At 56.6% G+C, this 12316-nt stretch overlaps 1 protein-coding gene across 5 annotated transcripts; it reads right to left on the bottom strand.

The window, feature by feature from the left end:
• Window positions 1-76: 76 nt before the first annotated feature.
• On the bottom strand, window positions 77-10895 carry SH2D3A (SH2 domain containing 3A). Of its 5 annotated transcripts, XM_012525545.3 has the most exons (10): window positions 10777-10895; window positions 6923-7057; window positions 4851-5200; window positions 4644-4720; window positions 2296-2789; window positions 2087-2202; window positions 1725-1899; window positions 1518-1629; window positions 1186-1371; window positions 77-392 (listed from the first exon to the last, which is right to left on the bottom strand). In XM_012525545.3, the coding sequence occupies exons 2-10, from the start codon at window positions 6989-6991 to the stop codon at window positions 232-234; spliced, it is 1740 nt and encodes a 579-aa protein (XP_012380999.2). In that variant the 5' UTR covers window positions 6992-7057; window positions 10777-10895; the 3' UTR covers window positions 77-231. The 5 variants fall into 5 exon arrangements, with proteins under 5 accessions (XP_012380999.2, XP_058137961.1, XP_058137962.1 ...); XM_058281978.2 differs by having other exon boundaries at window positions 2087-2789; XM_058281979.2 differs by having other exon boundaries at window positions 2087-2789; window positions 4851-5197.
• Window positions 10896-12316: the final 1421 nt, after the last annotated feature.

The raw sequence follows: 12316 nt of genomic DNA, 5'->3' as shown, positions 1-12316 counted from the left end.
GGTGGGTAACTAGAGCCCCCAGGTACCTGAGTCTTCTACTATGGGAGAGGAGGCTACATAACCCCCACCCCCCAGGATCCCCATACATTTTTAAGGGACACAATACGGGACCCCCATTTGGAGGCAGAGGTCGTGTGGCTGTGTGAGGTGCCTGGAACCACTTCCTCCGTCTCTGCTGGGGGTCGTCCTGGAAGCCCGGGTGTCCCACGTATGAAGAAAGGGGTTGTGCTTTCAGCCTTCTGGCTCCAGGCGCTGGGACAGGGCGCTGAGGATGCACCGGAACTTCTCAAGCCGCTCGGCCCGCGGAGCCCCCGCGCCCCTGCTCCCCCAGAGCAGCCTCCGCACGAAGCAGGTGCTCAGCGCCTCCTGCAGCGCCGGGTGCGGTCGGAATCCTAGGAGGAGGCCGGGCGGGTTGGGGACGGGGCCCGGGCGGCCGCCTCGCCCCTTCCGCGCCTGCCGGTCCCCTGGGGACTTTGACCCACAAAGCACCCTGCCCCAGCCACGAGGGGCGGCTGGGCGGGGCTCCTGAGAAGAGGGGCTCCTGGGTGTCCGCAGGAGTGGGGGTGGCTCGATGGAGACCGGCTCGGCCAGGGTGCAGGGGGGCGGGCCTTTCCAGGTGCGAGGGGCTGGGGGCCCCACCTTGGGGCCGTGCCTGGGGGTGGGGCCGCCCTGGGGGCGGGACTTGGGGCCCCAACTGGCCCTGCGCGATGCCGGGCCACTCCTGGGTCCGGCTGGGGGAGGTTGGGCCAGGCTCTGGAGGGAGGGGAATGGCCAAGTTGCCTCTGCTGCCTGGGGTTGCCCCAACATGGAAGCGAGGTGTGGCTGTGAGCGCGTTGAGGGCCCTGGTCTCCTACCAGGGTGAGGGACTGAGTCACTTTGGAGGGACCCAGGAGTTCTCAGCGGGGGGAGGGGGTCGGGCTGTCCGCGATGGGGGGGGGGGGGGTAAGATTATGTAGCCTTGGGGGAGCGGGGCCGCTCTTTTGGGGATGGAGGGCCCTGGTATCTGTCAAGACTGGAAAGGACGGGAGAGTTCTCCCGGGAGGGGGTGAGGAGGGCGGGGCCGGCCCGGTTTTGGGGGAGCCTCTGGGAGGTGCTGTCCCCTGGCCAGGTTGGGGTGGGGGCATTCGGTGAGAGCACGCGGGGTGTTCCAGCAGAAGTCGGCGGCCACGCACGGGGGACACTCACCCCTCAGGCGCCGGGCCGCCACCTTGCGGAATTTGGCCGCGTCCCGGGCCATCTGCCGCGCCCCTTGCAGGATGCGCAGCAGCCGCTCGCAGCTCTCGTCCAGCGGTCCCGGCGAGTCCTCGCCCTCCAGCAGGCGCACGGCGGGCGCCACGTGCGGCAGGGCCACCTCGCCGGGGGCGCAGGGTCCTGCGGGGGCGCGGGGGCGGGGCCTAGTACTCAGCCAGACGCCGGTCAAGGGTGGGGCCTGGGGCCGGAAGGAGTGGGAGATCCCGACCCCCGACTGGAGTTGGTGCGGGGCTCCAGGCGATAGCCCGCCCCCCACCCTCACTCACTGGCGCCCTCGTCCAGCGCCCGCATCAGCGGCTTCAGCTCCTGCTCGAAGGCCAGCGCTGCCTCCGTGTGGCTCCGTCGGAACTGGCGCCACGTGCGCTCCAACCGGGACACCTGGCGACGCGGGAGGAGACCCGGGCTTGGCTCCTCTCCCCACGCCAGCATCCCCTGCACCCCGGCCCCCCTCTCCATCCCTGCTTCCCACGCACCTGGGGCGAGAGCAGGGCGCCCATGACCGCGGCCAGCCCGGGCAGGTCCCCCGCCCCTTCTGGCCCCAGCGCCAGCGCCAGCTCCACCAGGCCCCTCAGCGCCGCCGCTCGCTCCTCCAGCGGCCCGGCGCAGCCCAGCACAGCCAGGGCCCCTGCCAGCGCCAGCGCCTCGTGCCTGCGGAGGCGGAGAGCAAGGGTCTGGGGGGTGTGGGGCGGCTTGTAACGTGGGGGGGGGGGGGGGGGGGAGGTTAGAAGGGGACCTTACCGTTCTCCTGCCTCCCTGGGTTGCAGGTGAAAGCGATTTGCTAGGGAGTGGGGGGACCCGGCGCCCCCACCCCCAAGGCTCCAGGCCGCTGGCTCACCTCTCCAGGAGTTCCAACCTCAAGCGGTGGCCGTGGGCAAGTGTGAGCAGCTCCAGGCCAGAGGCCACCCCCATGGCTCTGCGCTGAGTCCTGGTCACTCCCAGGACACCTGCGGCCTGGGTGGGAGGGTCAGGTGAGCAGATGAGCATATGGGTGGGAGGTGACATGGGGTCTCGCCCTGGGGAGGAGAGGCCCAGCAGGTGACTCACCTGACAGTCCAGCAGCAGCAGGTGGAGAGCCGTGCTCCCAGGATGGTGCTCCAGGAACAGGCCCCGGAGAATACCCAAGACCCCGGGTTCTAGGGGCCTGTTCTGTGGCCCCAGCAGGCGGGAGGGGTTGGAAGGGGGGCAAAAAGAGACCTCGGCCTGTGGTCTGGAAAAGCTGCTGTCTTCCTCCTCCTCCTCCTCCTCCTCAAGGAATTCCCACCAGGGGGTCTCGGGCTCGCAGCAGCCTGGGCCAGGGGGCCTTCTCTGGGCTTTGGGCATGCGGGGCACCAGCTCACAGTAAGTTGGGGGTCGTCCGGGGGCATCAGGCAGCGCCAACGAGGGTGTCCGGGGAGGCTTGTTTGGCGCCTTGGCATGGAGCTGGCCGTCCGAGGCCCCGAGGCTGTTAGCAGTGGCCCGCAGAGAAGCCCCTGCCTTCAGCAACGTGGGGTCACTGCCAACCCGGAGCAGGGCGGACGCCGGCGTTGCTTCTGAGGGCCCTACGAGTGGGAGCGAGGGGGATACCCAGAGAAGATAGCAGGGTGGGTGGGTGGATTCACGGTTTCCACCCTCCTCCAGCATCATTCATTCAGACAGAGGGAAAGAGTGGGGTGACGCAGCCACGGAGGTGCCAGCCATCCCCAGAAGCTCGAAGAGGCAAGAGGCGTTCTCCCTACATGTTTCAGACCTTGAATTTTGGATTTCTAGCCTCTGGAACTGCAAGACAATTTCTGGTGCTTGATGCCCCTCCTCCCCCTCCCCCAGTTTGTGGCACTTTGTTGCAGCCAGCCCTAGGAAACTAATATCGTTTATTTTTGGTCTCCCAACTGTCTTGGAGTAGCTTTGAACTTAAACAGCTTCCCTGGTATAAATGCGACATGCTTACAGAGAGTTTGCAAATGATTTAACTTTCTTTAATTTAGGTTGTGGCGTGATCCTGAATAATAAATTTGAATTCTTCATTTTTTACCCATTGATTGAAAATGGCAAGCGGTGACAGAACAATTAAAATTAAAAAAAATTATTCTAAGAAAATTCAGAGTCAAAAACTAGAATATAGGTTACCAGGGGCTGGGGTGGGGGTAGGGAATGGGGAGTTACTACCTAAATTATACCGACTTCCTGTTTGGGCTGATGGGAGAGTTTTGGTAATGGAGGGCAGTGATGGGAGGACAATACTATGAATGTAATTAAAAGCACCTAAGTATATATTTGAATGTGGCTGAAAGGGGACATTTTAGGTTGTATATATGTTACTAGAATTAAAAAAAAACCCACAGGACTGTACAACACAAACTGTGAATCTTAATGTAAATGATGGGCTATACTTAATAGTACAATTATAATAATATTCTTTCATCAATTGTAATAAAGGTACCATGCTAATGCACTGGGGTTAATAATGAGGAGGGGCTCATGGGCACTCTGTCTTTTCTGCATGATTTTCCTGTAAACTGACAACTTCTCTCCTAAAAATAATACATAAAATGCCTTATTCAAAATTCACACAATTACATACATGCCAAAGAACTTTAACTTATTAAACTTTTGGTGGATGCCTTTTGTAAGTTTCTGGCCTATTTACTTCCCAAGTTAGAGCTTAAAGCTTAACCAGTCCTTTTGAGATCCTTTTTATTTAACGAGCATCTGTTCCTTGGCAGACCGTCTTCTAGGGGTTCAAAACCTTCCCCCCATTCCCAGCTGCCTGGTTCAAGGCCTGGCAATCTGGGTCCCAGGACAGCCCTCTGACTTAACCCTCACTCCCACTGCTTCGGCTACACTTGCCTCCTGTTGGTTGAGTGCAGAGCTCAATCTCTCGCTCTGGCCTCAGGGCCTTTGCACTGGCTGTCCCTGCTGCATAGAATGCTCTCTCTCCCAGTTACCCACATTGCTTACTCCCTTAGCACCTTCCTGATCATTCTATTTAAAATTGCCATACCTGCCCCCACCCCTGTATTCCAAATTTCCCTTACTCGATTTTAAATTTTTACCCCATTGAGTACGTAATTTGCTTATTTTTGCAGTTTATGGTCTATTTTCCTCTACCAGAATGTTGGCTCCACTTGGGCAGGGATCTGTGCCTTTCATCGATGTTTCCCAGCCCTTAGTACAGTGCCTGAGGGCTCATTTTGGAGGGCAGATGGACATGAGGGGACGTGAGGAACTCATGTTGGGTAAGAAGGAACCATTTAGAAAAAGACTAGGGGGACAGGATTTCCCATAGAGGGATAGGCAGGTGCAAAGGCCCTGAGGCAGGAACAGGGTTGGAAGGTTCCAGAAAGGAAGGCTGTGCGAATAGAGCAAGGAGGGGATGTGTTGTTGTTAGAGGGGCCAGAATCGCCAGGACTAGTCACCTGGTCCAGAGTCATCCTCTTTTGACTGCCCCAAATGCTCCAGTCCTGCAGGCTGGCTGTCACTCCACTTCCTAACCCTGGGGAGGCAGAGATGGGGGAGAACTGCGGGCCCGGCAAAACTGGGCAGCCCCCTGCCACAAAGCATGCCAGTTGAAAACCCGTGGGGACGGCTGGGTGCTGTCGAGGAGATAGGAGGCCCGTGGGTACCTGAGCGGCTCCACCCGTGCTGGGCTGTCTAGGAGGGTGTCTTCGCTGAAACTGCGCCGCAGAGCCCCCTGGCGGGACACGGGCCTGGAGGCCACGGCTCCCGTGGCCTGGGACAGTGGGCGACGGCCGGCCACGTAGCTGTGAACTAGGGCGGGCAGGCTGGGAAAGCGCTCATCCTCCAGCTGAAAGAGAGCTGCGGGCCGGCCTGGCCGGGGGCGCAGGGCCACGCGGAGCACCTCGAAGTGCAGGGCGGAGCCCCTCCAGCGGCAGGAGAGCACGGGGTGGCCCCCACGGGACCCGGAGGCACGAACCAAGAAGTCGCCGTCTTCCCGAAGAAGAGCCTCGGCCTTCTGAGGTGGGGGGCCAGGGGCCAGGGCGTTTAGGAATGACTGGCAGTTAAGGGGGACCCACCACCCAAGAAACACCATCTCCCTTAATCTGTGGCAGAGACTGGGTTGATTTTTTTCACCAACCCATGTCCTTTTTTCTCAGGGGCACAGAGACAGATTTTATTTCTCTGCCTCTCTTTGCGGTTAAGAGTCATCATGGGGGAAGTGGATTTGGCTCAACTGACAGAGCGTCCGCCTACCACATGGGAGGTCCAGGGTTCAAACCCAGAGCCTCCTGACCCGTGTGGTCAGCTGGCCCACATGCAGTGCTGATGCGTGCAAGGAGTGCCGTGCCACGCAGGGGTGTCCCCCACGTAGGGGAGCCCCCCCCACAAGGAGTACACCCGTAAAGAAAGCCGCCTTGCATGAAAGAAGTGTAGCTTGTCCAGGAGTTTTGCCACACACACTGAGAGCTGACACAACAAGATGACGTAACAAAAAGAGACACAGATTCCCGTGCCGCTGACAAGAATACAAGCGGACACAGAAGAACACACAGCAAATGGACACAGAGAGCAGACAACAGGGGGCGGGGGAGGGGAGAAGGGGAGAGAAATACATAAAATAAACCTTAAAAAAAAGCTGTTAGCTAGATCATTCCAATCAGAGAGTGGCCCCTAAACCCTTCCTTAATAAACATTTGGGGGCACTCTTATGCCAGCTGTGGGTCAGGACGCCTGGGAGAGAGAGGGATGGGGACTGGGGACTGAATAATGAATGTAGCGGACATGTCTGTAACTCACAATGTGCCAGGCATGGCCTGAAGTGTAAAAGGCATTAACTCATGCAACCCTTGTAACAAGGTCAGGCGGTACGCACTATTATCCCCATTTTACAGATGGAGAAACTGAGGCCCAGGGAGTAGGTCACAGAGAAGGTAAGTTCTAGGGCAGAAATTTGAACTCTGAAGCCTGGCTCCAAGGTCTGGGATTTTTAACCACTGCCTCTTGTGGTTTGATTGAATGCCCAGGACCCCAACACTTCCCCAAGGGTGATATCTGAATTGGAGACGGGGCTGGGAGTCCTCCGATTGACAGCGATGTCAGGAGGGAGATGGGACCCAGAGAAGGGAATGGGCAAGGCCGAGGGGTGGTTTGGGGGGGCGGATGGGAGCCCTTTTCTCTCTCACCACCATCCTCAGCACTATCCCAAAGAAAGTGAGACTTTAAATATAAGGAGTGGGAAGCGGACGTGGCTCAACTGATAGAGCGTCCGCCTACCACATGGGAGGTCCAGGGTTTGACCCCCAGAGCCCCCTGACCCGTGTGGGGAGCTGCTGTGGGGACCATGCGCAGAGCTGCTGCACGCAAGGAGTGCCGTGCCACGCAGGGGCGTCCCCGCCCGCCCAGGAGTGGTGCTGCACACATGGAGAGCTGATGCAGCAACATGATGCAACAAAAAAGAGATGCAGCTTCCTGGTACCGCCGAGGGTACAAGAGGACGCAGAAGAACACACAGAGAATGGACACAGAGAGCAGACAACAGGGGGGAAGGGGAGAGAAACAAAATATATATATAAGGAGTGACAGTGCCAAGCCAAACCAGCTTCAAGACAGTCCCCAGTCCCCTAGCCACCCCTTCCAAAAGACTTTGGCCCTCAGCCCCTCCTTCAGGACCCAGAAGCCCCCACCAGGCCAAGGGTGGGAGAGTCTGGTGGCGCTGAGGCCCAGCAGGAGGTGGTACCTGGCGGGACAGGGGGCCGTGGTACCAGGGTTGGCTGGCAAGGTCCTCTCCATCCTGTGGCACCTGCATGGAGCTCCTGAGTGCAGACTGGGCCAGGGCCAAGCTCTGTTTTCAACAGGCCTCAGTCTTCCACATCTGTAACATGGGAATAATGATTCCTTTTTCCTGAGTGCCTGGGTTGGACCTTCCATGTTCCTTAGTTTGGGGGCCCACCTCCTATTAAACCTTAAAATGCAACTGCAGGGGGAGCTGATGTAGCTCAAGTGGTTGAACGCCTGCTTCCCATGTACCAGGTCCTGGGATCAATCCCTGGTACCTCCTAAAAACAAAGAAATGAAAAAGCCAACTCTCGTTGGGGAGTGGATGTAGCTCAGTGGTTGAGCACCTGCTTCCCATGTAGGAGGTCCTGGGTTTATTCCCCGGTATCTCCTAAAAAATAAAAATAAAATGGAATCCTCTATGCCTGAGTATGACTGATGTGTCATTTAGAAATGGCTGCACTTTTTTGGCCATCGTTCGTGCAAGCACCGGGATTCTTGGGAAGTCAGAAGGTGTAATCTAAGTACTGCTCTCAAATGAGGTGCAATTTTTATGCAGCAGAAAAAAATGAATGAGGATGACATACATCATCTTTGGTAGAGATTTAACTAACCCATTCCCTCCACCAATATTTGTGGGGCAACCACCATGTGCCAGGTGCTGAATCAGTCACTAGAGATGCAACAACAAACAAAAAATGAAGGAAGCTGAGTCCTTATGGACCTGACTTTCTAGTGGGGGAGGCCACAATGAGGAAACTTAATAAAGTAGGGGGGTCTGAGGGAACACTGCAATTTTTACATACCTTTTATGTAACATACAACTTCTCTAATTAAAAATATATAATTACAATAATTTTAAACAACCGTATGCTAAGTGAAGGAAACCAGGCAAAAAGTGCTACGTATAGTATGATTCCATTTGTATAAAATGTAAATATAAATAAATCTACAGAGATAGAATTAGAGGAGTGGTTATGTAGGGCTGGGGAAGGACAGAGGGAGGGAGAGGGGATGCGAAAGGGGTATGCGGTTTTTCATTTCGGAGTAATGAAAATGTTCTAAAATTGATTGTGGTGATGAATGCACAATGCTGTGATTATCCTGAGAGCCAGTGATTGTGCATTTTGGATGGACTGTATGGTGTATGAATACATATCTCAATAAAACTCCTTTAAAAAAAGAGAGGGAAAATAATAAAGAAAAAATGGTAGAGAAGATCAAAGAGGGTTAAATTCTAAATGGAAAAATTAAAGCAGGGATAGGGAGAGGAAGGTCAGGTGGTGGGGTAGCCAGAGAGAGTCTCGTGGACAAAAGGCCAAAAAGAGCTGGAGGGAGTGGCTCTCTAGGTGACAGCACATTCCAGGCAGTGAGAATTTAATTTACAAATATGCATGGTTTCTCAGCAATCCATGTGCACGCTCAGCGGGTTCTTAGGGTGTGAGACAATCTAACCCATACATTGCTTTCGAATGTGACACCATTTTTAAGGGCACTTTTTAGAACTAACATGTCAGCAGAATGCACTTTTGCACCTGCAGGTTCTTCTTATATTTTGGAAGCCACACGTTGCATTATTATTAGGATCAAATTTAGGTCTCGAGCATTTCGGTAGTGCCCTGATGATCTCCCTTGGGCCTTGTGTATCTAAAGTATCTGGCAGACTTCTCTACACATGCCTCTTGTCCCTTTTAATTGAACCTATAGTTAGTGCTGGAGTTGGTAGGTGTATGTCCAAGAGGCTTGACTCTCTGGGCTGCCCACGTGCCAGCTAGGCCCTGGGCCTCAGCAGAGCTGCAATACCTACTCTCTAGTTCACTGAACTCCCCAAGACAGCTAACAAGGAAGTGAGGATGGACAACCACCACAGAAGGAACCGAGAGAGTCGACAACTGCAAGCAAGAGAGTCCCATCCATCAGACATATGGGACTGGAGTCTCCTCTTCATTAGAGGTGGAGTGGGCATCACCATCCCAGAATCCTCAGAAATGGGGAACAAAGTATGGGCTAGAGTGGACTTACTGGTATTGTACTATAGACTTATTGTGATTCTAGCAATGGAAGAAATTATATCATTGATGTAGAGACAGTGGCCACTGGAGGTGCTGAAGTCAGGGAGAGGGACAAAGAGGTGTAACACGGGGGCATTTTCGGGACTTGGAATTGTTCTGAGTGACATTGCAATGACAGAGACAGGCCATTATATCTCCTGCCATAACCTACAGAATGGTGTGGGAGGGAGTGTAAACAACAATGTTAACTATAATTCATGCTTAGTGGCAATGCTCCAAAATGTGTTCATCAATTGGAATGACTGTGCCACACTAACGAAAGAAGTTGTTAATGTGGGGGGTATGGGGTGTGGGGCATATGGAAATCCCTTATATTTTTTATGCAACATTTTATGTAATCTAAGTATCGTTAAAAAAATATATTTAAGAAAAAAGTATCTGGTGGAGAAAACTGAAAGGGCAAGAAGAAGGGGTCTGCTTCCCACCACCCCCTTGCCCCAAGGGTCTTCTCAGTCTGGCAGGGTCTGCTGGATTCCTGCCCCCTGAGTCAGCCCAGCTGAGGGCCTGGAAGGGGCAGGAAGTTCCCAGCCCGGAGCTCAGCGGGCTTCAGGGGTGGAGACCTGGGAAGGCTCCAGGCTGCTGCATACCTGAATGCCAGGTGTGTCTCCCGGGTGCCTGTGCACTTCCTGTTTGTCAGCTGAGTCCCCGAGCCCCAGGTGCCTCTCAGTTGGGGGCAGAGGTGGGTCACCAAGGAGGCTCTGGGAGGCTCGGGGAGTTTGGGGTGGGCACAGGTCAGCCAAAGGCCGACGATGTCACTCCCCCCTGCCGCCGAGTCCTTTGGGATCATTTCTGGATCTTTGGGCAGGGAAGAGAGGAAGGCGGCAGACTCAGGAAAGGGGCTGGGGTAGGGGAAGGAGGGGGTGGTTTGTTACCGTCCTCGTTAGATAATGCACCTGTGCGCATAGACGCAGGAGGTAGCTACCTGCCCAGACAACGTGGAAAGATACCCCCTCTGGGATCCCACTCAGCAGTGAGCAAACACTGATTAGTTGAGTGGTTTCTGTCTGCTAGGCCCGGTTCTAGACCGTGGAGAGGCAGTGACACACAGAGAAGACAAAAGTCCTGCCCTCCCTGAGCTCACCACCCCCTGGGCAGAGTGAGACAACAAACGATGCAGGCAATGAATGGAAACGATAATTCCCAAGAGTCATCTAGGAGAGGGATGAAACCGGGGGATGCCACAGAGAAAGAGGGAGCGGACGGGCCACTTTAAATCGGAAGTCAGGAGGCACTCGCCCGCAGGTGACATTGGGGCTCAGTTTTCAGCAAGAAGGAGGCAGTTATGCAAAAACGCGAACTAAGGAAAGTCCGGGTGTGGCGGTGGGGGTCCAGCAAGGGCAAAGGCCGGGAGCTGAGACCGACCTTGACTCTTGTATTTTAAATCATCCAGGAGCCCAGTGAGCAAGGAACAGAATGGAGGAGGGCAGGGAGGCGGGCGGGGGGCGAGACCCCGACTTTTCTTAACCTCATGGGTTGGCAGCCGCGGAAAGGTTTCGAGTGAGAAAGAGACACCCTCTGATTTGTGGTTTAAGAAGATCGCTCTGACCAGAGTGGCAAAAAGGAGGTTCATCCTGCTGCACTTGGAGGGCCGCGCCCACGCGTGGCGCCCAGGAAACCCACTCGCGCTCTCGACGGTCGCGCGTGGACAGATACTCCCACCCTCCCTTGGCAGGAGAGGACTGCCGTGCCCCATACCCTCTGGTCCTGGATCCTCCAGGGCCGCCCCCCCACCCCCCCCACTCACCTGGACGGGACCCTGCTGGGCTCCCGCGAGGCCCAAGCCTGAGGCCGTGCGGTTCCGGGACCGTCCCTCCCCGGCCAGTCCCGGGCTCCAGCGGCCACACCTGGTGGGAACCGCGCCCAGACACCTGGCCCCGCCCCCGAAGGCCCCGCCCCCCACCCGAAAACCGCAGGCTCTCACCCCGCCCCTCGCCGCCTCTCCTCCCCCTGGGGCCTGGCTCCGCCCCACGCCCTCCCCCGTAGACCCTGCCCCTTTGGGGAACTCCGCTCCGCTCCTCCTTCCAGGGGTCCCGCCCACACGGCGCCCTTCCCTTAGCCCCACCCCCGCCGGCAGCAGCTTTGCAAAGGGGCGCGAACCTCCACTCCACCGCCCCGCCTCTTAGGGCGCGCTCCCTCCCCTTGGTCCCCGCCCAGGTTGACCCCAAGCCAGCACCCCTGGCCCTGGTTTAGGGGGCGCGGGTCCCTCTCCCCCACCCCCGGGATTCCGGGTGGAGCCGGAGCGGCCCGGACGGGCTCTCCTGCTTCGCGGGGGGCCGGCGGGCGCTGTGACGTCAGGGGGTGCCCTGCCCCCAAAACCGCGCCCCTCTGTTTCCGGGAAGGGAGCCCCGGTTGGGTGTGGGGTTTTGTGCAGCAAGACGGAATTGGGCTGGACTTCGGGGGTCGCCCGGGGAAGAAGCATTTCGGTGGTTTCCCAGGGGGGGAGGAGATGGGCTCCCATCAAGATGCCTGGAGGTGGCATGAGGAAGGTGGGGGAAACTGAGGCAGGAGAGAGGACGCTCCGGCCACGTTTAATAAGAGCTAAGGAGAACAGCCATGAAAGCTGTGACCTCAGCTAACATTTATTGAGCGCTTGCTGTATGCCAGGGCTGGCGTTTGCTTGACTTACGCCATCGTATTATATTTCATTTCCATAGCTACCCTATGGGGAATGTACTATTTCGATCACTCCTTCCAGAGGCCGAAACCGAGGCACGGAGCAGCTGAGCCATTTGCCCAGGCTCACCCGGCTCGTGAGTGGTCCAGGTGGGATGCAAACCCGGAGTCCTAGATCGCTGTCCCGTGTGCCTGATTTTCATCTCCCCAGTCCCGCCATCTCCCCGGGATAGTTCGATGCAGTGAAGTTTATTCTCACCTACTCTCCAGAAGAGGACGCTGAGGAGTAGAGACCCAAGGATGCTCATGGATGAAACGTGGTGGTGTCTGTAGGTTGGCAAAGCTGGGGATTTCCAGACTGGGGCCCCCTCCACCACCACCACCACCATCACTCTCCCCCTCACCCCTCTCCTGCCAATGTGGAAGCGTTTCCAGGCTCAAGAGGGGGCAGAGGAGCCCCCTTTTCCTTGACATCCCCGACCCAACTAGTTTTGGTACAGTCAGATGGCAGGGGCATGCCCAATGTAGTAGTCTAGCGCCCTCTAGTGGTAACAAGAGTTAAAAAATCGAAGGCGGGGGTGGGGCGCGGAATGAGGTGGGGGGTCAAGTGGGAGTGGGACACTCCTTACAGTTTATTGGGGTGGAGGTGGGGTGAAGGGAGGCTACATGAA

This window comes from Dasypus novemcinctus, chromosome 19 (genome assembly GCF_030445035.2).
Source record: "Dasypus novemcinctus isolate mDasNov1 chromosome 19, mDasNov1.1.hap2, whole genome shotgun sequence".
Lineage (NCBI taxonomy): Eukaryota > Metazoa > Chordata > Mammalia > Cingulata > Dasypodidae > Dasypus > Dasypus novemcinctus.
The sequence above is the reverse complement of the archived record's forward strand: the minus strand, read 5'-3'. Positions and strand labels throughout refer to the sequence as shown.